Here is a 26,834-nt window from a genome sequence, read left to right on the forward strand (position 1 = left end):
TTTACATTTGATTCTTTATTTAATATACAGGACAGTTGAAGCTTTTGCTGCCACTAGTGCAATGAACTCTTGCTTAAACTGGGAGGCATGTCTCAAGGACTTGTAAGAAAATCAGGCAGGGGAGAGATCAATTAGTTTGTGGATAACAAGTATACTTTATTGAATCATGGAATACAAATTATAAGCAACTTAAGATTTAAGCTATCGTTACAGAGAAAGCGATATCTGATCCTCTGGGAGATATGCAAACCTTGTTGGCTCTTGTTCTTTCTCCTCACGCCACACCACTTGGCCTGTTGTCCCTACTTTTATATTCGTTTTCACTCACTGCCTCCCATATAAGGATTGGTTTCCCTCACTTGCCAATCACATGCACCCTCTTTCTAAGTTACTATGATTATAATAATTCTAACAGGATTACCTATATCTACAGTCTCCTATTTAAAAACTGAAGACTTGCAAAGATTATTAATATATTTTTCTCTACTGAAACTAGTAATTGTTGGTGACATCAGGAAACTGGTTTGGTGGAGCTACTGTGCTCATCAGTTTAAGAGTGGTGAACTGAAAATAATAATGATAGCTGACGTCCCCTATAGCTGTTTCGGTGCTGACGTTAATTCAGCTTTTACTGTTTAAATAACAATATTCAAAAATAGATAAGAATAAAAGGCTGTTGATCATAACTGAATTTTTTTAATGAAAATTGACAGTGGTATTCTGTCTTCCAAAGAGAGAGATATAGTAGTGTTAAGACACATTGGGCTATAGTTTGCTGAGGCAGGGCATCTAACAGCGTCTGCCGTTAGTTAGACATGCCCTTGCACGTTTAGGTTTTTAAATTTTTTGCATGGCAAGTTGCTGAAAGTGCGAGCTGATAACATCGCAGTGAGGGAAACGGGGCTTCTGGGACCTGAATGAACCGGACAAGCAACTGTGTATCTTCTCAATCAATCAGATTGAAGGATTGTGAAATTAACAGCGCAAGGACTGAGAAGGAAGTGTAAATTAGAGAGGGTGAATTCAATGTCCAATCAGATACAGAAAGAGAAATAGAGAGGGAAAGAAAGATTGGATTGAGAGAAAAAAAGAAAAGTAAAAAAAAATTAAAATGTAAAAATTGCCTTTTTAAAATCTCCAACAACAATTAAAACCTTGAAGGAATGAGGCTCCAGACTTGTAATAATTTTTCAGTGCCAGAGAGGTTGACGGTCAGTAATTAACACTTATCACGTCATTAAAAGGACACTTAGACTCATGGACAAGACTTAACTTTCTGTGGCGAGTTTAGTCCGTATCTGCTGCGCAAATACAGCAACATCACGCCGTACAATACATTTCAGTGGTGAGGCAGACAGCGAGATGCCTTTCTCACAAAGCTAACGGCGGAGCAGCGCATCTCGGAAAGCAAGTTTTGGATTTCCGCGTTTAGTCCCACCGTTATTTTGACAGCAAATTTTGGCCGTTATGATTTTCTGCGACTCATTTTGCTCAGAATTCCATTATGTGATGCCAACAGAGTTCAGTCATCCCTAAAAGGGCTCCCAAAACGTCAGTTATCTGTGATCAGTCTAACAGTATCTTCTATGTCGAAGCTGAACAAGAATTCAGTGACCTAAAAGTTGTCTGTTAGCTGCCAAACTGTACTTTTACAAACAATACCAAATTGAGACTGATGCTTTATTTGCCCAGATTATCTTGACACTCTTTGCTTCCAACCAGAGAATTGTATAATAGGGTATTATACTACATGGTTTAAAGACACTATAGAAGATTCTATAGAAATTCTTCCAACATTGGTCGTATGGACTTGTTTCTGCCACTTATTCTTTTGAGACTCCATTTTCAGTTTGGGATTTAATAATTAAGTTAACTAGTAGCACATAATTGTTGTATGCTTTTTGTCGCTCCAGTATTTATTTAATGGATTCAAAAAAATTAATGTAACCAAGCAGGAAAATCTGTAAAATACTGTATTGTTATGTTTCAGCATTTAACAATTGGTTGAAAATTATACATCGGCTGCTCAGTAAACCCTCATTCTTCTAGAGGGTGATAACATGGGTTGGTTTATGTTGATTCTTCAGGAGAGTTTGTGAAGAGATTACGAAAAAAATTCCAGGATGAACTGGCAGCTGCCGGCACAACAGCAGAAGAGACCATCTCTAGCATTCGTACTGTGAGGACCTTCTGTAGTGAAAAGAAATCTGAAGAACTGTATGACAAAGGAATAGATAAAAGCTATCTGATTGGAAAAAGGTTGGCTCTGGCAGAAGGTATTGTTAAGTAGTATTTCTGAATTTTGAATGATTAAGTTGCATAAATTGCTTTTTATTCCAACTACAGTTACGTAGTAAGATTTCCTACTATATATTATACTCTTCAGTTTTTTTTCTATTCATCTACTGTTAATTCACTCAGTTCTGGAAAAAAAAATTGCTATTAAGGGCATTAATAGATATTTCAACATATTAAGATACCTAATTTTATTCGGCATGGCTTTTGTAGCTGGAGAAATCAAAATGAGATTTTGACAGTATGCTTGTTCAAAATAAAATCATAAATGACTAATAAAGTCAAACCTTTTGAAAGGCTGCAGATAGATCTCCACATAGTAACTTTTTATTTCAGGAATGCTACGAATTTGCTGTGGATCTCTACAATTTCTGAATTGTTACTTGGTCATTATTAGAACATTACACAATACTTTTCATTGCTTGAAAGCTGAAAAGGTCTTTCAATATTCTTATAGGCATTTAAAACCCAAACTTGGTGTCACCTAATCATTACTTCTTCACTTACCTTGTCTTCCAATACTCTCTTCAACATTGACCCACAATGCCCTTCACTACTTCTCCATTTTGTTTTAAAGTGGCATCACTTAATTAAAAAAAAATTTTTTTTCAAACAAAAGCCACTTTGTCTTTCAAACCTATTTTCCATGGATCTAATGTAATTACTGCAATTGCAGTCAAACAATTGTGAAACTTAAGAACTTAATTTGTGGGAATATTGCGAAATCTTTCTTTGGCATATTAACAAAACAAGTCTCCTATGTCCAATTTTGCAGAATTTGTGCAATTGTCGACTGCATTGTTTTGTTAGACTTCAGGGTTTTGGTGAGCAGGACCAACTGACAATATCTGAGTCTGATCTGGCGATGAATCTGTTTTGATGTCCACTGCCAGGTAGATTGAGTGCTGCTTTCAGTTCTTCTACAGAACTGCAGTGTAGGTATGGTTGTTTCAGTACCAGGAGTGACTTATTGATCAAATCATTTTGCTATCCTGTCATATTAGTGATTGCATTACAAAATGAACAAATTAATTTGATGCTGTTCGAGCATGCCAGTGCCTAGTGATACTGGTATTGGCTCATTTTAGGCAGCAAAATTAATAAAATACTATTAGTTTTACACATCAGGACTTCCGAAAAACGCAGCAAGCCACTTTCAAATGCACATTTTAGAGAGTTTAGGTGCCAGTTGTTCCTGATACTGAACAGGCCTGGAAATAATCAAGTAGATTCTTAAAGCGATGACTGAATTAAAAAGTGAGGAAGTGGACCTCGTGATGATTCTGCTAATTCGGGAGCTCAAATCTATCCTTTTTCATTTGACCACTGGCTGCACTGCAGACAGTTTTATCTTGTACTGATTGACATTATCCGCTTTAAAAGCCATGCAATTTGCTTCAAACTATGTTGAGATGTTTGTGCTGGCCCTGATTTGTTTACACAAAGATTATTTACAAATTTGCTGTCTGCTGATGTTTGTAACTTTTATAGCTTGTAAGCTTGTATTCTGTTGCTCGTAGCCTGATGGACCGTACTGTCATCTTAACACGAATGTAAAATATGATTTTTTTTTGATTGATGTGGGTTATGATGAAAGATCCCAAACTATGCTGACTTCATGAAAAAGAGCTTAGCATCCTTTTTTTTGATAGTGGGAGAAAAGCCAGAAAAACCATGTTCATCATGATGTATACTAATTGACGACACAGGGGTAACTTTCAGACTTCATGAGCGTGACTTTAACTTGGATCCGAGAACCCAGCTCATCCCTCAATATTCACACAGGGAACCCGGAAGCCAAATGAGTGCGTCGCTGGCTGTCTGTCTGAAGGAAAAGGAGTGGTGAATCAGAGAGAGGCGCGGGATGGATCGAGAGATCGTGGGCCCTGGAACAAATCGGAGGTGGGGGGGGGGACTTGGGGGGCATGACGAGGACGACATCGGGGGGTCCAGCCAGCATCGGGGTCGGGGGGGGGGGGGGGGGAGGGAGGGGGTCAGCCAGCATTGGGATCAGGTGGTGGGGGGAGGAGGAGGGGGTCAGCCAGCATCGGGATCAGGTGGTGGGGGGGGGGGGGGGGGGTGATCAGCCAGCATCAGGATTGGGGTGGGTGGTCCCGTCGGGATCGGGAGGGGGTCAGCCAGCGTCTGGATCGGGGTGGGGGTCCAGCCAGCATCAGGATCAGGGGGTCGGCCGATTGCGGGGTCATGTCGCTCCAGGTGAGCTTGTTGGGCCTGGATGAAGCACTCCTGTTCTTCCTGGCCCACAAGCAGTGCAATAAAGGCACTCACCTTATGGATCTGGCCCATTCCACCTTCTTTCACCTGACGTGAATCAGAAGCGATGGGAAACCCAAACAGGTAAGGTTAAATTCATTTAACTTTTGCACTACACAAAATATTAAGTACCTCAACTATTTCAAAGAGGTACATAGCCCTTTTAAGTATCAGCCTGCCGGCTTTAAGTAGGGCAGGATTTCCAGGTGTCTGTTGTGCGCACGCACCCAAACACACCTGGGTCAAACCCGTAAGTGAGCGCGTTGGAGCTGGGATGTGGTCCCACTCCAAAAAGCAGTTATTTTAACCTCCTGCCCGCCCCCAACCCACCCGTTCTTGGGGGTTAAAATTGCCCCCCAAGCATCAAGTATGGGTCCATTGGAGGAAAATCACCTGCAGTATGTTTTGACATTATTTAGATCATTGCGTTGTATTCTAAACAAAGTTTTAAAAAAAAATGAAAGCAGTTTTCTTGAAGACATTGCATCCTTAAAAGCCAATGCAGCAGTGTACACTAAAGCCCTACACAGAAGTTCATTTCTGCTGGCTCTAATCCCTAAATAATTTATTTGGTGCTTTAAGCCTGTTGAAACAGATGCATGACAAATAGCCTGATAAAAATCTAGTTCTACAGGCATTGATTGTAAAAGATTAAGTTAAGATTTAAAGCTAGGAAGTACATACTAATAAGTTAATTGGAATAATGTCATTCTGCTAGTTACATTAATTTATACTGTGATTGTTGATTGGAATCATTGGGATTGCCCAATGCCCAAAGGCATTTTTAAATACTGATATAAAACTATTTAGTAACAAATAGCAAAATTCAGCATCTTTGGGTCATAGGGTCTAGTGGTTTCAGGCGTTTTAATTAGTCTTATAATGTCTAATTATGACCTGCAAGAGCAAATTGGTATTTTTATGCTGATAATGAACCTCTTTTATGTGATTAATTCAGAGTTGCTTAATTCAAGTTATCTGATCCCACATTGCTCTGTCATTTATTTTGCTTAATTCAATGATTGGATAATACAAATTTTCTGAGTGCAGAAATAACTTCAAATTATCAGGTATAGGCTGTATTTCTTTAATTGTTTGTTTTTGCCAATAACTTCCCCCTCCATTTATTTTATTTATACTATGAGTTTCTTACTGTGGATATTCTTTCTTTTTTAAGGGTCATTCAGTGGGCTGGTGCTGACTATCTCGCAGGTAAGTGAAGACCTGTTGCTCTTGAGATTTTTGGGGAAGGCAACTTTCGCACAAAATAAAGTTTGGAGAGAATTTGTAGTTAACCAAATTTACTTGGCTAAAGATTGCAAGTTTTTACAATTCTGGTCACAATTTGAGTCTGCCAAATATGTTTGATTTACAAGGTCACCTCAAAGTGATAGTGTGAATGTGTATCACTTGGTTGATGGAGGAGAACAGGAACAAATACAACCTAATGTGAGGCACATTTTTCAAGAGCAAGACTAATGTTGCCAGTAGCCTAGACCTTTAAATGATAAATTGTACTTTACAGTTTTATTTATCAAGCAGTCAAAAAGGCTACAAGTTCAACCCCAATCGTGATTGTTGTTGAATAGCTTGTATCCAGGTTCCCATGATAGTGTGTCTGTTGTGTAAGGATTCCAATTAATGTGGACTTACAAACAGAATGAAATAGACTGGTTCAGAATGTGGTATGAGAATTTGTCAGACTTTGGACTGAAGCCACAGGATAACTGCGCTGTGGGGATATTGGTCTTAAAACATTTGAGCTGCCTATAGATTGCATTACAGCAGGAATTACACAATTTCTATTGTTTGCAAAGATATTGAGAATTACTAGGCCAGGCAATGTTTTTTTTTGAGTTTTGAATGCACTAAGCTTTGTGAATTTCAAGTTTGTTGATTTGTTAACCTTTGAATGTGAATTTCGAGTTTATTGACTTGCACATTTCTTTTGGTAAGTTTTTTTAATAGTTCATAAAAGGAATGTGCAGACTCGCAAGTTCTGGCTTAATTTGAGATAACACTTTGCCCAGATCTAAAATGTATTCAGCTGACTGCAAGCATTTTTCCCTTTGTCATACTTATAAAGTTCTTTAAAACCGAACAAATTTACAGTTGAAATTGTTTTCTTTTTAACTGCAAAAATATTGGGAGGCATGAATATATCATAATACCTATAGGGAAAGAAAACTATCCTACAAGTAAGGAGGATCAGAAATGCCAACCATGTGAATGATTTTAATAATATAGTAGGATATCCCTTGTGTTCCTTAAAACTTCATGATGTATGTTGTTTGTCCTTATCACAGTATTTTCTTTTACTCCCAGTCACATTTTTCCAAGCTTGTGGCAGACTGGCTTGTGCAGATTAATTCCATATGTTGCATCTGTTTTCAGACTAAAGAACTGTAGCTAACTGTCAGTATCTCAATCAACACGTCTCCATTGTATGTGACTAGATGCTCTTGCACAGATGTGCTGTCTTCACTGAAACTTTATTTTCTGCGTTAGTTGCTGTCGTTATAACCCTTCAAGTATGTCCTTGAAATAAATGGGAATTCTGGCTTGTTTTGACTGGACTGTGATTGAAAAGTTTATTAAGTACCTGTCTTTTTTTTATAATTTTGTATGAGCCTTCCATCTTATTAATGTATGTGGGACTGTAGTTTGTTTGATGTGCGGTTCATTTTTTTCTCATTACTTTACATAGCCCAAGAACACAGTTTTCCAAACTTGCCCCAGAAGTGTTTTCATGCACTTTATTTCCTGCTGCTGTCTGCTTTTGTAATTTTACTGTTCCTACAACATGTTCATTGCAATGCCTTATACAGATCAGACTTCAATCTCCACTAACAGTAGGTCAGAAAAGTGACATGCTTACTTGATGGCTCACAGTTTATCCAGTGATCATGTACATCCTTGTTTTAACTCCTGACCTAGGCTGAGTTAGCTGATCTAAGCTGGGCTGGTGTAAAGGTGCTATAGTTGGCCTCAGCACCCCAGGGTTCCTGCTCCTGATACAATCCAGCGATCTGTGCTGGAAGTGCACGTATATGGATGTCAGGTGAGGGCATGACTGGACTCGGTTTTGATGCTCCCCATGATTAAATAGCCTGCTAACACCCAATGTCGATGTTCGCATGTGAATAATGGCGACTTGGATGAGGTACTGGAGCTGGCCTGTAAATTGTATTGAATTATGCCTTCAGGAGGAAAGAAAATTGGCAAGGAGAGAGACAAAAATGTACAAATTTCTGCATGTACTTATCAGTCAAAATACATATAAATAATTTCACTAATGTTCTATGATGGGTTCTAGAAAATAATAGCTAATGGATCGTTCTGCAGTGTCATCAAAATGATGCAGCCTTTTTTCAGACTTGCATTTTATGCTCCACAGTGCATTTTTTTTTAGTATTGCAAATGACCCTTTTAGTACCATTTGCAAACTTGAAGTCAATCTTGGAATCATAGAATTCAAGCTATTTGGCCTCTCGCACCTGTGCTAGCACCATGAAAGAGGTATCCAGTTAGTCCCATCCCCTTTTTAATTTTTCTTTTTCAAATATTCATCCCTTTTTTTTGGATTCTGTTTCCACCACGGTTTCTAGTAGGGCAGAAAATTGCATCCTGACCACTCCCTTTATTCTTTGAGTGATGATTTTAAATTCATGCCCTTTAGTTACTGATTCACCAACCAGTAGAAGCAGTTATTAACCATTTATCCCCTTCATAATTTTGAACACCTCGATCAGATCTCCTGTTAACGTTCTCAGTTCTACTGAAAAGACACCCTGCTTCTCCAGACTCTCCTTAACTTAAAGCCTCTCATTCCTTATAATGTTTTAGTGAGTCATTTCTGTAACCTTACCATGACCTTGATGTACTTACTAAAGTAAGGCACCCAAAACTGGATGCAATATTCTAACTGTGATCACTTGTTTAGGTATTAACTGTACCTTTTGTGCTTCCTCAATCATGAGTTCACAGTGCACAGAGAATACAGTCGGCCCCTGTTAATTCATAGTTTTTTTGCTATCTCTTCTGTCTCTGAACATGTACCTCATTGTCTAATACAATTACTTGGTTTGCTAATTACACATACAACAAACCACTGCTGTGCATTTAGATATTTGGTGATGGCAATTCTGGCCAAGTTATGTGATCTATTTTATTAATGCTATATATGCAAATGTGTATAAATTGTGTTCATGTCGATGAGCCTGATTACAGAGGAGAATTGTCGGCCTAGTTTCCTGGTTGCATTTCAGTCAGAGGAACCAATGGAGGTGAAAGACATTTGAAAAGTGAAAAAGCTGTTTTTTTGGCAAGTTTTGTACAGCAAATGCTAAAGTCTGTTTGGTTAATGATGGCAATTTAATTTATATCTCTTGTTATATAGACAGCCATAATTATAATTCATATGGGGGAAAGCAGAGTGAACTCAAAAGCACAATGTAACAAAAATGTAATTGCCATTTATTTAGTTTACACACTGCAAAGCGTTTTAAATGTTTTCCTTTTCAAATTTACCTTCTATTTATTTTATTGCCAAAAGTGCTGCAGGACAGAATCAAAGATAATAATTATCTTGTCAGAGGGTGTCTTTGTTCAACAGAGACCAGGTTGGCATTCATCCATTCTGATGCGAGATAGTAATTCTGTGCTTGTGCTCTTGCTCACCTTGGTAGGAGGGCTGACCTGGTTTCCTTAGCAACACAATTAATTTGCTATTCCTCCTTTTGTTGCCAAAGCTGAACAAGCCCGCTTCAGGTTTTCAAAGGAGCTTACTGTTTAGACCTGTGCAGAGAGTGTGAGCTGAGAATTGGAAAATATAATGAAATGATCCACACCCATGCCCTTTTCCATTCCACAAAATAAATATCCGTTGTGGTTATAATGCCTGAGGAATAACGTTTCAGTCAATGAAAAACCATAGTTAACTGATGTTGATCAATATGGTTTCTTTATCAAATGCTCTTGATGGTGAAGAGCCATCAGATTTTAGATGAAAATCTATCCACATATTTTTTGAAGCAATGAATTTGACATTTAAGAATGTATGTTGATCAGGTTTTTAAAAATTCTATTAAAGGAACTCACCTGTTTAATTATATGGTTTAATACATCTTTTTGGAAAAAAAATGTCTTTAGCATGCACTCAAATAGCAGCTCCTTCTGACCTCTGCACTCATTTAGGACAGGGAAGTACACGTACATACAGGAGTGAATCTATCAATTTTTAAATTTTGCTGTACTGTATGCTGCAGAAGAAATAGTGAGGGACAACAGAAAAAGGAAATGGCTGTTTAGTTCCTTGCATAAAATTAATAGCCTGACAAAGACATAAGTCCATGTTATTTGTTGTTTCCACCATTTTCTCTTCTGGAAGACACCAAATCTGATTGGATTATAGTTCCATGGGCATCAGCAACCCACCATTACCTTGTTTAAGTAGTCATTTTTCATGTGTGAGCCTTAACCAAAAAATTGTCAGGAGGCAATTTAACCACGGAGAGCGTCAGTCCTGATCCATGTGGACACAGTCAAGCAGCGTTTACTGGATGGTGAACAGAAGCAGGAGCTCTGTCTGATTTCTTGCTCTCTCTGCCTCCTTGTCTGCCTCAAGAGCATTAAGGCCAATTGTAGTAGACCAACTGCTGTCCCAGCTGAGATTAGTTAACCTTGCACCGACCTTCTTAGTGCTAACCAGGTAATGCCTTTACCCATTAGGCTGTCTAGGGAGCTGTTAATTTTCTTTTAAAAATGGGGTATGCAGTAAACACTTGTAACTAAAATATTATGGGTAGAATGGTTATGTTAGCAATTCTATTGCTAATAGTTTGATTCTGCAAGTTAACTTTTTAGAGAAGTAATTTACCATGAATGCAAGCACTTGTGAATAAATTACCTCCATGTGCTGAATTTATTTAGTACACAATCTGATCATTGAAAATATTTAGCTTTAAATTCCCACCTTGCTGTGTTATTTATGTTGCTTCATTCAAATTGGATAATTCAAATGGTTTTTGCACAAAACTTGACTGAATTATCAAGAGTAGACTTAACTAGAGTGGATGCAGTGTGACTAAAATTGGCCAAGGGAAACTTCATGATCAGTATTGTATTGTTTTCACGAAACCTTGGAACTATATTTAATTTTTGGTTTGTTTCCACTGAGTATTTGCTGTATTTCAGTCTTGCCGAGGATCAGTTTCCAGTGAACACTAATGTGGCAAAGTGCACGCACAGCAAGAGGATCCACTTCCCTGGTGTTAGTGCAGTACATCTGCTCTAGTGTTTGCACAGACAGCTGCTCCTTTCAGTTATTTTACAGAAACATTGGTTTTGAGTTTTTTTTTTAGAACAGTGAAGGGATTGGATTGAAAGCAGTTGGACAGGTTATATGAGATGGATATGAAAACTTGGGTAACGAAAGATTTATTTTTAAGTCATGCCCTCTGGAGCAGACTACCTACACATGGGACTCATAAGGATTCGCTTTAATCTTTTAATAGGGAACTCAACAAGTTCCTGTGTCCTCATCAGTGATTCCAATTTCAATCTCCATCTTTGCCCCATTTGCCCACTCTTCTCTCAATTCACTGCCCTTCTGTACTCCCTAAACCACTCCCTCCAGTTAAACTCTCCTACCCATGTTCACGGCCACCCACTCAACTTTGCCATCACCCATGACCTCTGCGCTGCCATGGTCTCAATCGTTGATAATGCTATCTCTGACAATTACCTTGTGTCACTCACCACCCACAACCCCCTACCCCCTTCCAACCCCCACTGACTTCTGCATGCACCCCTGGACAAAAACTCTTCCAAGTGACTTCCATCTGTACTTTCAGACTCCCAACTGCTTAGTCTTAGGCCCTCCATTCACCACAATACTTTTGCATGTGTTGATTTACTCAACCATCCCCTCATCTCCACCTTTGATGCCTTTGTCCCCAGCAAAACTTTTACTCTCCCATTCCAGTTGTTACCTTGGTATTGTTCGTATCTTTGCTCTGTCAAGTCCAAGGGACACAGTCTTGAGCGTATTTGGCGCATAACTGGTGTAGGCATCCAATACTAGATCTGGCTAGATCATAACAAATGCTACTGGGCCTCCCTCTCTGCCCACTACCTCTGAAGTGATGGAGGATATTTAGTGGGAGACGTGAAAATCAATGGAAAGAACCTATCCAGAACAAGGTAGAGAAAATGTCAGAGTTTCAAAAGAATAGAGAGGGCCATTTTTGTCCTCCTTTCCAAACCAAACCATTTTGGAGGCTTTAGGGACCTACAGTGATATTTAAAAGTATCATGCTTTGAAGGCAATGCATAAGTGTTTTGCTTTGCTCCCAGCTTCCACGACCCTTCCAAAATAGCTCCAACTGCTACTGAATTCACCTCTGCACCAGGGCAGTCCAATTGGGCTTTGGTTCTCTCTCTATCGGAAGGAAATTACTATTAGTATTTGAGCCAGCATTCATAAGTCGTGTCTTTCATCTCAAAGGGTCACACTTAAGGCTTCTGTTGGAAGAGTTGCTCCATAGTGGCATGTTATTAGGAGAGTTAGGAAGCTTGTTGTGCTTTCATGGGATTGGAGAGGTGTCTTGAGGTCAAGTGAAATATGGATTGTATGTTTACTATTTTGTTCCTCAGTCTCAGAAACCTGAACAAATTCCTGAAGAAGGGAAATGTCATTCTGCCATCAGTGTAATAAAGCAGCCTGTAGAAAATACAACTCTGTAGTAGGCAAGTATTATAGTTTGAAATGAAAGATTCAGCAGAGATCTACTGTATTCAAAGTTCTTGGCTTTAACAAAAAAAAGGTTTCTCCATTATCGCACAGAAAAAAGCAGTAAATTGCTATCAACTGCTTTAGATAAAGTTTACTACACAGTCGTATTCTCCAACAATACAGGCAGAGATGTCAATACTCTTATGGTATGTTGCAACTTTCCAAGCCATGTGCTTGTCTGTAGTAGGCTGTTAGCATCTGACGATGAAGATTGTGTGTTTGGATGGAGGATGCTCAATAATAGCAAAAGTGCACTAAACAAGTAAGGGACTAGAATAAAACAGGTGAGCAAGACTGAGGTGCAACGAAGAGTAATTTAATTGAAACTCCAACACAATACTGTCCTAGCTATAAAGCTCCCTTAGTCCAGTCAGTTCCTTCCAATTTCACATATCCTTATGACTCTACACTTAGCTTTATTATATTTCTACTTGCTGCATTACTAAGTTTTAAATATGCCTGTATTCCAGGTTTTTTTTTAATCCATCAAATTCTGTGGTGTTTATACAGTCTCGTCCTTCAGCCTCACCTTGAATCCTCAGTCAGGCTCAACTATCCATTAATTAGAAATTGAAGGATACCTAGCAGCCTAATGCATTTCAGTATTCAAATTAAATCTGATAAAAAGTAAATACATATGGCCAAAAACAGAATAAGAGCAGTAGATTGTGGGCTCCTTTAACGTTCAGTTTGTAATTAAAGCAATACAAATTTTAATGCTACTAAAGGATTATAAAAGAAAAATTGCATTTGCATAGTGTCTTTCACGTCCTGAATTACATTGAAGTGTCATCACTGTTGCTTTGTATGCAAACATGGCAGCCAATTTGTGCACAGTGAGGTCCCAAAAACAGTAAATGAGATAAATGATCAGTGAATCTGTTTGGCTGCTGTTAGTAGAGGGATGAATGTTGGCCAGGATATCGGATGAACTCCCTACTCTTCAAATAGTGCCGTGGGATCTTTTAAATCCCCCTGCACATGTTATTCAAGTAGCAGCACCTCTGACTGTGCAGAACTCCCTCAGTACTGTAGTGAAGTGTTAGCCTGGAGTGAGGCTTGCACCCACTTTTGAATCTGTGCTACCACCAGCTGGCCCTTATTAAATCCATTGGAGAGCAAATAGTGTTCTGTATGAGCTAGTTTGGAAATGTGAAGAGGAAATCTTGCATGAAAACTGATTTTGTACCAAGAGCTGGGTTTTCTGGCACTGTGTATAGCTACAGGAAGTTGAGTAATGACTAAACTTTTTCCACTGGGATATAATCAGAAGAATCTTTACAGATTTGCGGAAAGTTAATGTTAATTCTCAATGGTGCAAATTAACTACATCTTCATTCTTTAGATGTTTAAGTCCTACTTGGGTAATGTAGAATGTGAGAATCAGTAATGTTTTCAAATGTGGATAAGATCTTGTGTAGTGGCTATTGATGTGCGGTATAGATAAAATGTTCAGGTTTGAAAAGCCTGGGGTTCTTCCAGTTCTTGTGCACACTGTTTTCATTTATTGAGCAGATTGGACTGAGCTGCATTTCAAGTTGAAGTGTTGTTAAAGCATTCTATCCAATTTATAGCGTAGAGAGTAGTTATACTGTCACTTCTGCATCTCAGCGACACAGAAGTGGTAGTATAACCTAGGGGCCAAGTCCTGATCTGATTTTGGATAACAGTGATGTAAGAACCGCCCCCCCCAACTCCCACCCACCACGAGAGGCTGCCACACACTGCCTGGGCTTGACATTGCAGTACGGTGTCACGCCAGGTTTGAGAAGTGTTTCGGGGATCTCTTGGGTACTTTACGAACTGAAGTGCTCCTCCAACGCTCAGAACCTGTGAACATTTACTGGCCTAGAATGGAACTCTGCGCATGGTGGCAACAGTGTAGTTTCACAATGTGCCGTATATATCCAGTGCTGCCACAGATCAGTAGCACAGTATAAAAGATCGTTTTTTTTTTATAAAGCCATATGTTAAATGAGTAAATTATAAAGCTTGAGTAATGTGAATGTAGTTCTGAATTATCCAGGTAAGATACAGAGAAAGTATGATTCTTAAAGATCACATGCTACTTTGATTCATGGGACATGATTTTAGCATGGCGGCAGGAAGTCAGCGGGTGGGTGGATTTGCACGTGGGGTGCTCGGAGGCCAAGTGAGTGTGTTTAAATCTGCAATCGCAACTCGATTGCAATCAATTACCTTTGCTTCCGGATTTCGCGTCTCCAAGCTGCGCAGTGGGTTTACTGCGCACCCGAATGACGTGATTTAAAACCCACTATTTAAAGAGCCAGTCCAAGAATGGATTTTGAAGGAGAAACGGAGTCCAGGAAAACAAAAGCTGCACCCAGGTTTACAAATGCTTCACTGAAAGTACTGCTGGGTGCAGTGAGAACCAGGAGGGAGGTAATTTACCCAAGCGATGGGAGGAAGAAACCTGGTTCTGCCACCAAGAAGGCATGGCTGGAGGTGGCAGGAGAAGTGAGCAGCAGGAGCATGGTGCCAGGTCTTGGCTGCAGTGCAGGAAGCGGTTTAATGACCTAACCAGGTCAGGAAAAGTGAGTACATTTGCTGATTCACCCACATCCTGTGAAATGCAACACCCCCCTCTTTCACTCTGAGTTGGCAAGCCTACTCCATCACATCACTCCTCACACCCACGTATGTCTCAGCATCAACCATTCTTCACTTTCTATGCACTTCCTCACCTCCCCATTTATGCACCCACCACTGACACTCACCCCAATCTTGATGCATTGTGATGAATCTGTCTGATAGTCACCCTCCGATGCATCTGTTTCATTGTCAGCCTCACCGAAAGGCAATGCATCCACCGGGTGAATATGTCACCTTCAGTCACTCGTAGGTCTATTCTTTCTCCCCTTGTAGGAGCAGAGTGCGCAAAATGCAAGGGAGGAGGAGGACTGGAGGTGGACCACCACATAGTCCAGCTGACAGATGCAGAGGAGGAGGCCATGGCGATAAGTTGCATCATTGCATGTCTACCCGTCGGAGATGGAGAGAATGGTAGCCTCCATTGAGCTTCAAGCACGGCTCTCAAATGAGTCCATGGAGGCCATGACAATGGCCAAACGGACTCTGGATGCAACATGCCTGCCACTTCAAACAGGCAAACAGATACTTTAGCTGTGGCCTTACAACGGGGCACATCTGCTCACCAGCTGGCCAGTAGAGTGGTGGGAGTGCCATGCTGGCCCGGGAGAGGGATGAAGGTGAAAGGAGCTCCCACGTCTCACCTGTTCCTCCCCCGCCCCCCCCGCCCCCAAACCAGTACCCGCAATGCTGCCTCCTCTCCCGATGGCCGAGTCTGCTTCTGCATAGGTGCAGGTTGAGCAGTCATTGACAGAGCCCTCAAGGGCGCCAAAACCCAGAGGTCAGAGGCCGAGAGCATCTCAGCAGTCAGGGTAGAGGGATCTGAGCAATCTTCCACTACCTCTGCTGAAGCCATAGGGGTTGCAGCGCATAGATGCGGTAGAAAGAGAAAGGTGAAGCAATTGTAATTCACTGAGGGTATGCACAAGGGTGTTTGAGGAGCTGTCATGTTAATTTATATATTTTTTTGTTATGGCACATTAAATTTAATAATTATCATCACCACTACCAAATCTTGCTATTATTGAGTCCCTTTTGTGAAATCGCCCCTTCATTTGCTTCTTCATGAAAGCCAAGATATGATGCCACCCATTGGGTGGGTGTGCAATGGGTGTATGTGTGGTTGAAGGGCTGTTTTGTGCAGAGGGTGATGGGGATGGGGAAGTTGATAGTGGTGGTTGTTCCAGGCGGCCCAAGTAGTTCAAAGTCTTCAATTTGCGGATCTCATTATGAGAACCTGTTAGAGATGAGGGAATCCTTGGCATCACGGGCAGCAATGTGCACCACTGCTCTGGCGATGGGTTCCTCATCTTCATTTTCCTCATCATCCTTCTTGATGAGTGCATTCGACCTCCTCCACCTGTAACCCTCTCTGCTGAGCTATGTTGTGCAGGATGCAGCACACGATGGTTATTCTGCACGCCCTCACTGGCGAGTACTGAAGGGCTCCCCCAGATCCATCCAGGCACCTGAAGTGCATCTTCAACATTCCCAAGGCTTGCTCAATGACAGATCTGGTGGTCATGTGGCTCTGGTTGTGCCGCTGCTGTGCCTTGTTGGGGTTTCTCACAGTCGTCATGAGCCACGTCTGCAGGGGATATCCCTTGCCTCCAGGGAGCCAGCTCTTGAGTCTGTGGAAGAGGTCCAGGATGTTGGACTCACGCAAAATGAATGAATCATGACAGCTGCCTGGGAATCTGGCGCACACCTGCAGAAATCTCTTCCGGTGGCCGCACACCAGCCATGCATTGATGGAGTGATAACCCTTTCGGTTTATGAACAGTCCTGGCTCATGTGCAGGTTCTTGGATTGCTATGTGTGTGCAATCGATTGCGCCCTGCACCTGTGGGAAGCCAACCAGAGTTGAAATCCACTGCCCTCTCAGTCTGGCTGATGTCAGAGGGGGAAGTTGGCGTATTCAGATGACCTGGCCAACAAGCCATCCGTGACCTGTCATTTACACTTATGTGCAGATGACTGTGACACCTGGTGATGTCACCGGTGCCGCCCTGGAAGGATCCGGAGGCGAAGAAATTGAGGGCAATGGTGATCTTAACTGCGACGGGCAATGCATGGCCACCAGGTCTAGCTAGGAGCATGTCTTCACGAAGGAGGCTGCAGATGTCTGCAACCACCTGCCAACTCAATCTGCTCCTCAGATGTCCAGGAAGCTCAGCCTCTGCCTGTAGACCCTCTCACGTGGGTAGTGCCTCCTGCTACCTTGGCCCTCCATTAGTTCCCTTTCTGCTCATCTCCAGGTCCTTGTGTGCACCTCTGTCTTGTGCACCTGCAGATCCCAGAACTGCATGACATGCCTGCCGCGTATGGTGATGTGCCTCTTCCTCAGACGTACTGTGCAATATATCCATTGCACCGCCCATTCTGATCTTGTCAGTTTGAGGGACTCCAAAATGTATGTAAATTTGTCTGAACACAAGAATTCCCAGTCTCAACAAAGAAATCTCCATCTAAACACAAAGAATTCCCAGCCAAATGTTTGCCTGAAAGAACTGAGTGCCCAGCTACAGTACCTCACCTTTTATTGAGATGTGTCACTCACTGGTTTGAAGGGCCAAATGAGCTTCAGCTGTCACTCGCCCCCATTTCAATGGCGTGTTTCAGAAGCCACGGGAGACATGTTCAGGAGTAGTTAAATCCGTTTGTATCACAGAATCCACAAAAAGTAAAGTACCTAAAGTGTTTCAACCACCTGAGTTGGCCCTTTAAATATCGGCCCGCTGGCTAATTGGGAACCAGGTTTCTATTGTGTGCGCGCACATCCTAACTCGCCTGGGTTAAACCCGGAAGTGGGCGCGGAATGCAGTCCCGCTCCACAAAACCAGCACTTTAACCTCCCATCTGCCCCCAACCCACCCGTTCTTGGAGGTTAAAATTACCTCCATGTTTTAGAATAATCTGCTCGGTTAAACACAAAATAAAAAGCTGCAAAATATATCACATTGCTACTAAATAAAAGTTAAAATAAAAGTTCTCTTACCAAGTTGCATAAATTAGCCTGCATTTGAGGATTAACCAGACTGTCAGTTAAGACATCTTTCAATTCCTAAATTTAACTTTTTAACTTATCCATGCTTCTTTAGAAGATTGGGTATTTATGACGTAATAATGCCCAGTAGAACCAATCTGTCATGTCAGTAAATTAAAATAGCTTTATCATCACTTCCCAAATGACTGGTTGAGTAAATGTACTGTGTGCGACTGAGTCATTACAGACCAGGAAGGTCGCAAGTTCGATCTCTGGTCTGTGCTGAATTAACTGATATCAGCCAAGGTGACAGTGGGGCAATACAATTGATGCCAGGCTAAGACAGGAGAGGAAAAAATCAATTGGAGTTCCTGCTGGATTTGTCAAAACTCTCCATCTTCAGGAGTAAAGGAGAGACAATTATGGAGAAGGGAAGGTTTCATTAGGTTTTAAGCAAACTTCCCCTGTGTACTAGTCTATTTTTGTGAATGGATACACTCAGAAATAGCCATGTGTTACTTTTGCTTTAAGAATTGAACTCAGTCAATATGTAAAACCTACACAGATTAAAGTGAATGTAAATTAGAATTTAAAGGTATTACTCAATTCTTATAATGCAACTAGTTGACTTCTCGATGTTTCTTACAAAAGTAAAACTTATATTTCTTTTTGCAGCTTCTGCTTCTCGCACTTCATCTCCCTCTCTGTATTTGTCTTCTGTTCTGTTTTCTCTCCACTTTTCCCACATGCTCTCTCTTCCTCTCACTGTAATTCCTTCCCTCTGCCTCCTCTCTTTTTTGTATGTTACTCACTATCTTAGGTACGGAGCAGTGCCACTCCTAAAACATCTGGGAAGAAGGGAGGGAGTGCAGCTGGAATATTAGGCAGATCTTGGATGGACATGACAGCAAGTCCAAGAAGAAGCAGAGTCCAGGCAAATTGGCAAAATATCTGGGATGCCGGATAAACAGATGTGGAAAGGGGAATTATATTGGCAGCTGTAAACTGGTTGAAATTGTTCTTCCAATTATCGGGTCTGAAGGGCCAAGTGGTTAGCGTGAATCATTGTTGAACTGTTGGTCTGTGGTGTTGAGGGGTTATCATGGAGCAATTGGCAAGGTTAGAGGCTGACTGCAGTATTATAATCTCAATATTACAGACATACAATGTCACATTAGACAAGCAGACATAAAACTAATAGAATTTTTTTTGTTTGTCAGCTATATCGTGAATTTTGAACTGTTGTGCAGCATCAGTTTTTTTTTCTTGGCTAAGTGTACATACGTAACAAACGGAGAATTACTATAGGGAAAGGGACACGAAGGAATGAGCAAGATAAACTCATGATACTGAAATGGCAGGGGTACTGAATCGATACTGTGCCTCAGTTTTCACTGAAGAAGCTAACAAAGAGGAAATTACAATAGTAGAAGAAGTCGAGTGGCATATTAAAACAAAGTTAAGATAGAAAGAAAGGCGATACTAGATGAACTAGCCAAACTTAAGGAGGACAAAACTCCAAGTCCAGATGGATTGCACCCGCGGATACTCAAAGAAACTGGGAAGGAAATAGCAGAAGTACTAGTATCCATGTATAAAAATTCAGTAGAGAAAGGAATGGTGCCAGAGGACTGGCGGACCTCAAATGTAATTCCTGTCTTCAAAAAGGGAAATAGAATTAAGCCGGTTAGCTTAATGTCGGTGGTGGTAGAGATGCTAGAATCTTTGCTAAAATCTGAGATAACAAAACATCTAGATATGAGGAATATAATTTTTTTTAAATAGCATGGATTTTGAAAAGGATGGTCATATTAAACCAATCTTATCCAATTCTTCGAAGAAATAAGAGTAGACAAGGGCAATGCAGTGGATGTGATATACATGGACTTTCAGAAGGCCTTCAATAAGGGGCCACATAAAAGATTTAAGGTCAGGGCATGTGGAGTCGGGCCAGGTAGAAAGGATTGAAAGATGGCTACAAAACAGAGATTAGGAATTAGGGAGGTTTTTCGGACTGGCAGAAAGTGGGAAGTGGTGTTCCTCAGGGATCTGTGCTGGGACCGCTGTTTTTCACCATATATATATATATATTATTTGGACTCAGGAATTGGAGGTATGGTGTTGAAATTTGCAGATGATACCAAATTTGGAGGGGAGGAGGATATTACAAATAATGTATAATTTTGACTAATAATTTTGACCACCAAAATACAGGAAGACAAACAGGCAAAAAGGATTTCAAATAGAAGGATAATTACATTCAGTACAAGGAGACACTCAGTATTTGGAGATTACATAGCAGATTTTTTAATATTTAAAATTATTTTTGTCCATGAGAGATGCCTTGGGATTCCACCTGTAATGAAATATTTGTTAATTTTGCTTCTGGTGTACGTTGTCTATCTGGATGTTATACAGAGAATAATAACATTGTTGACTTCCATGTTGCAGGGTGCGATTGTGCTCATACTGTGGTATGGTGCAAAGCTTGTCTATGATGGAAGACATGGAAAATCTGGAATCTCTTTCGGGACTCTGGCATGTAAGAGACTGCACTCCTTTCGTATGAGTACATGTAAATGATAGTTGGCTAAGATAGTTAGACTGTACTTGCATATGGTTGGTTCCAGAATAATTTAACACACCTATTCTTTACCTCCGATACAAAGCACGTAATGGAATTTTAGACTGCCATTTTTCAGCTTTTGCTCTTGGCTTAATGAGAGATCTGGCTGCAGATCTTTTTAAAAATGAACTTGTATTTGTATTGGTACTGCTGTCTGAGGAAGAAATTGCAGGAAACAAACTCACGATAACCTTATAACCATTTTAATAACCACAAAGTAGCATGGGATAAAGGTGACAATCTTGCAGTTTTTGGTGATTTGTTACCTTGGTGTTTGTATCCATTTTAGTCATCCAGTGCTGAATACCAATTCCTGTACATTGTGGGCTATACAGTTAGGTACAGTGGAATCTCCATTATCTGCGTTCCCCATTATCCACCGAAATTTTCATGAGACAAAGCCTTGCATAGGGCAGCATCTCATTGTACTGTCCACTAATATCAATCTTCTCTCTGACATAAATCAATCTTGCGGCCCAAGGAGAATTACATTTATTTCCATTGCACTTTACATTGTTGTACCTTGAGTGTTGCTGTGCCATATGTCGAATTTTGAGGACTTGATTATGTGGCAATTTCCATTAACCCGCGTGGGGGATGGGGATGAGACGAGGAGAGCAGATAATGGAGGCTCCACTGAAGTGATACAATTGAGAAACGTTGCACTTCAATACACCCCTACAGTTTCCAAAGCAACTCGTTTAATTCAGTTTAAAGAACACTAGTTGATAGCCTTTGGCATTGCATGCAGGGAGTAAAGACCAAGTGTAGTCTTTAGGTGAACCAGGATTAGAGATCAGGGGCTAATTGTACAATGATGCACAAATGCAATTCAGTCCTCATTTTAAAGTCATACATTCTGTCCTAATTTTTAAAATTTCAATTCCAATGTCTACATTTATAATTGAAACTGCCCATATAAACTTGTTACACAGTAATTTGAGCGGTGGGGGGAAGAAAGAGTGTGATTGCTGAGTGACAATTTTACATAGGCAGTTTCAGTGGAAAGAATTGACGGGAAGTGCACACCGATGTAAAACTTTTAATGCATTGTACACTATATATGGTGTAAGACCTGTGAAGGATTGTGGCAAGTCTATTCATCACAGTAAATGCTTTGGTATAAGCATCCCACTAGTGTGTTAGTGTGTATTACACTTACGGCTGCAAATAAATACTTTCAACTTGAAATATTTTGTATTATCACATTTAAGCATTCATATAGCAATTAAATAAAATGTAACTTGTAGGTTACATTGTTTTGATAACCCAGTGAACTTCTCTTTATTCAGTAGTTTTAAGTTTACCACTTTATTATGAAAAATGTGGAAAAAGTTCGATTGTTTTCAGGTGAAATTAGCACATGATCTGATTTGGAAGCTTTAATTCGAGAGTTTACACTTCGATAGAATTAAGGTTTATATTTATGAAAGTCCATAATTTGGAAGTGAGTGGGAAATTATGCTTTAGGCAAATCTTTAACTGAAATTGGCAGTAATGGGTGCATGAAATAAGCATTTCTTCAGTGTTACAGTGAAAAGTTCTGATCGGTTTTGCTCTCAATTGAATTAACTTAATGTGTAGCTGAGAAATGTCCACTTATAAATACTGCATAAAATTGCACATGTCACTCTGCTATTTAAGAAAGGTGAGAGGGGCAAACCAGGGAATTATAGACCAGTTAGCCTAACATCTGTTGTCGGGAAATTACAAGAGTCTATAATTAAGGATTGAGTGACTGAACACCTTGAAAATTTTCCACTGATCAGAGAGAGCCAGCATGGATTTGTAAAGCGTAGGTCATGCCTGACAAACCTGATTGAATTTTTTGAAGAGGTGACTAAAGTAGTAGACAGGGGACTCTCTATGGATGTTGTTTATATCGACTTCCAGAAGGCATTTGATAAAGTCCCTCATTAGAGACTGCTAGCCAAAGTTGAAGCTCATGGAATTGAGGGCAAATTATTGACCTGGTTAGGAAATTGGCTTAGCGGCAGGAGACAGAAAGTAGGGACAATGGGCAGGTACTCAAATTGGCAGGATGTGACTAGTGATGTCCCACAGGGATCTGTATTGGGGCCTCAGTAACTATTCACTGTATTTATTAGCGATTTAGATGATGGGATAGAGAGCCACATATCCAAGTTTGCCGATGACACAAAGATAGGCAGCATTGTAAGCAGTGTAGATGGAAGCATAAAATTGCAGAGATATTAATAGATTAAGTGAATGGGCAAAACTGTGGCAAATGGATTTCAATGTAGGCAAATTTGATGTCATCCACTTTGGACCTAAAAAGGATAGATCAGAATACTTTCTAAATGGTGAAAAGCTTGAAACAGTGGAGGTCCAAAGAGACTTAGGGGCCCAAGCACATAAATCATGAAAATGTCATGGACAGGTACAGAAAATAATCAAAAAGGCAAATGGAATGCTGGACTTTATATCTAGAATATAAGGGGGTAGAAGTTATGCCAAAGCTATACAAAGCCCTGGTTAGACCACACCTAGAGCACTGTGTTTAGTTCTGGGCACCACAGCTTAAGAAGGATATATTTGGCTTGGAGGAAGTGCAATATAGATTTACTAGAATGATACCTGGACACCAAGGGTTAAATTACGAGGAGAGGTTACACAAACTAAGGTTGCAGTCCTTGGAGTGTAGAAGATTAAGGGGTGATTTGATCAAAGTTTTCAAGATATTAAGGAGAACTGATAGTTTCTCTCCATCTACCCTATTTCCACTGGTTTGGGGAGTCTAGGACTAGGGGAGATAGTCTAAAAATTAAAGCCAGGACTTTCAGGAGTGAAGTTAGGAAACACTTCTGCACACAAAGGATGGTAGAAGTTTGGAACTCTCTTCCGCAAACAGCAGTTGATGCTAGCTCAATTGTTAATTTTAAATCTGAGATTGATAGATTTTTGTTAGCCCCATATCCCTTAATACCTTGGTTAAGGTGGGTATATGGAGTTAGGTTACAGATCAGCCATGACCTCATTGAATGGCAGAACATGCTCAGGGGGCTAAATTGCCTACTCCTGTTCCTGTGTTCCTAAGTTGTAGAAATGGGAAATTCAGAGCCTTGTGAATAATTTACATATATAATGTTTTCTTTTTTTAAAAAAATCTTCTTTATTTCATCATCAATCTAAAGACTGGCAAATCAGAATATTTTAAGAACTGCTACAAAAGTGCAGTCATCATTAATGTGTGATTTTAATTGAATTAATATCTTTCTTCACAATCTTTTGCAAGTGTTGAAGACCTTTGAAACCAGACACTCCCTTTTGAGCTATGACATTTACCACAGACTTTGTGTAAATGAATATGCCTTAGAAGGATGAGTGATTTGAATCAAACCTAACCTCAAGTCAAACAGATCAATCTTCTTGTATAGAAAAATGTGCTGTTTTGAAGATATACTATTAAATTTCATCAGTATGCACTGATTGTTTCAAAACTTGAAAATTGACTTGACGTTGACACGATGTACTTCAGATTTTGTGAAAAATAACTTTGCAGGGTTTTTCTCTTAACCATAGGGGCATTCCATGCCTTCTGCTGATTCTCATTGGACCTTTTATCGTATGGAACAACTTCAAAAAGTGATTCTGTATATTCAGATTTTTGTCTTCTACTAATTGGCCTGTTTGCCATGGAAAAAAAACACAACCAGAATGAGTGACAAAAACCGTCCTGTCGCAGCAACTCTCACCTGTACTAAGATTCTCCATTGATTTAGCAAACATTACATAGAACTATATTGATGGTACAGCGTGGAAACAGGACATTTGGCCCAGCCAGTCTGTATTGATGTTTATCCTCCACATGAGCAGAAGTCCTAATGCTATTTGCCCTCTCTGTTCCCATATTCCTTTATTCCCCTTTCTTCCAACCACCTATCTAACCTATTCTGAAATGTCGACATAGTCTCTGCTTTAATCACTAACTCTGGTAGTACACTCACAAACTTTTGTGCTTTTTTAAAAAAAACTTTTGCTCGCTGACCTTCAAATTTGCATTTAATCTATGTCCCATTGTTTTAGGCCCCTTAATCCATAGGAACAGTCTGTTTCTATCTACTCTGTTCCATCCCTTTATAATTTCAAACACCTTTATCAAATCGTCCCTTAATCTCCTGTGTTCTGATGAAAACAGTCCCAATCTTTCAAGAATTTCTTCACATTAGTATTTCCTCACACTAGGCAGTATCCCAGTAAATCTGTTGTATCCTCTTTATTGCCCGAACATCCTTTCTATAGTGTGGACCCCAAAACTGCATGCACTATTCCAACAGTGATCTTCCTTACATTTCATAAAGATTCACCATTACATCTTGACTTTTATATTCTTTACCTCTTGCAACAAAACTCAGTATTCCAGTAGCTTTCTTTATGGCCTTATCCACTAGAGGTGCTGCTTTTAATGTTTTGTGATCCTGAACTGCCACGTCCTTCTGCTCTTCCAACCTTCTTCCATTCAAATTATAATTATTACTTTATTTCCAAAATTTCCCTGACCACAGATGTTACACTAACTGGCCTGTAATTATCCAGGTTAGCTGCTTCCCTTTTTGAAAATGGGTACAGTCTTACATTGGTTACTCTTCAGTCTTCTGACATGCTCAATAGGATCCTTATTGGAGCATGAAAAAAGGTTTTAAAATATTTTTCAAAACAACTAACTTTTTTGGCGCCAATAATTCCCACAAAGTTGGGGAAACGCACTACGGGTGACCAATGCCACTACTCCTTTTCCTGTGCAAAGAGCAACGGGAGGGCTTCAGCTACTCCCTCAGACTGGTGACTATGATTAATGATTTAATGCTGTTGCTGTTTAGAGGGACTGAAGGCAGGATCCCGATTGATCCTTCTCTGAAAACCAGCTCTTGACCATTAAGCTGAAAAAGACAAAATTGCTGTATTTGAGGTGCAAACCAGTTGGTCATTTACAGAACCAATCTACCGCTATCAGAGATGCTGCTACATTAAGCATCTGGTTCAGGGGTGGTGACTATTGAGTGCAATCTGCCTATCTCAGTTGCCTTCTATTTCTGTGGTTAAAAATTTTCTTGTGACCATTAATCTCTTTTGGCACTAGTAAATATCAACTTGAGTAGTTTGCATTTTATTATCTATTTACCTCCGCCATTAACGTTGCCTTTCTCGCCCACCATAATAGCAAAGGTCCCTCCAAGCAAAGAGAACATGGAGGAGGGAATGTATGATTATTTTACTCCTTGGATGCCACCACCAAGTGGAGTCAATGCTATGCAATGCCAGCATTATCAGCATACTAAAATGGCACATTTCAAATTCTCTTAGTCACCCAACATACAATGGTTACTGTATGTCACCAATTCTAGCTTTAAAAAAATCTCCCCTCTTCACCACATGCACAGACACAGACAAACGCACACACTGTTGAAATCCTAGCTTGTACTCCAGAAATGGCAGATTGTCAGTTTAGAATGTACAACTCAGTCTTTTTCAAGTATCTATACACATTCTGAATTTTCCCTATCTTAATTCTATTCTTTTCCCTATTGCACAGATAGTCACAAGGAGAATGGAACTCTTTGATTTATAATTTATCATTTTGCTTTCTTAGTTTGTCAAATATACTCAAAAAATTAAATCCTGTGAGAATGAATGCTTGCATTCATACAGATTTTATCATCAGAAATTACAAACTAATGAAAAGCACAGTATTATTAAAAGCATAAGATGCATTTAAATGCCTTGAAACTAAAGCATTACACAGTAGTTCAATCGAGTACAGTGGAAGCCAGTTAAATGTAATAGATTAGAACAAACAAAACAAATTGCTTATAAACAGACTCGCATAACAGGAATGACTGTACCAGATCTGACCAAGTCATTTGGGAAAAATTAGATTCCCCAGGAATTCACTTGCAACTGGACCATCGCTGTATAAATTTTTCAATACAACACAGCAGCTGAGAGGAAGATTAATTGCCATGAAAAGCGCTGATCCTTTTACTGTGTTTTGATCTTGTAGCAACTTTTATTTGTGTTTTGATGACTTATATAATTTTGAAATCTCTTTTTTTCTAGTGTAAGCAAATTTCGACATTTTTGTATGATTGTTAACTGCACCCCGTTTACCTACATTGGAATTAACTGCAACAACTGTCAGAAATGTTTATTTTCTCTTGTGTATTATCTTGCCATGCAGCAAAATATTGTCATCTGGGGAATCTGAGATGAACATTATTTATTAACGT

The 26,834-nt window shown here is 40.0% G+C and overlaps 1 protein-coding gene across 1 annotated transcript in view; it reads left to right on the top strand.

Annotated features, from left to right (window-relative positions):
* LOC137342388 (ABC transporter B family member 1-like) overlaps nucleotides 1-26,834 on the top strand; it is a 122,599-nt gene that overhangs the window by 25,024 nt on the left and 70,741 nt on the right. Inside the window, exons 9-11 of the mRNA XM_068006318.1 lie at nucleotides 2,088-2,276; nucleotides 5,747-5,781; nucleotides 20,412-20,502. Coding sequence (XP_067862419.1) covers nucleotides 2,088-2,276; nucleotides 5,747-5,781; nucleotides 20,412-20,502 — 315 coding nt within the window. The remainder of the gene's footprint in view (nucleotides 1-2,087; nucleotides 2,277-5,746; nucleotides 5,782-20,411; nucleotides 20,503-26,834) is intronic.

This window comes from Heptranchias perlo, chromosome 25 (genome assembly GCF_035084215.1).
Source record: "Heptranchias perlo isolate sHepPer1 chromosome 25, sHepPer1.hap1, whole genome shotgun sequence".
Taxonomy (NCBI): domain Eukaryota; kingdom Metazoa; phylum Chordata; class Chondrichthyes; order Hexanchiformes; family Hexanchidae; genus Heptranchias; species Heptranchias perlo.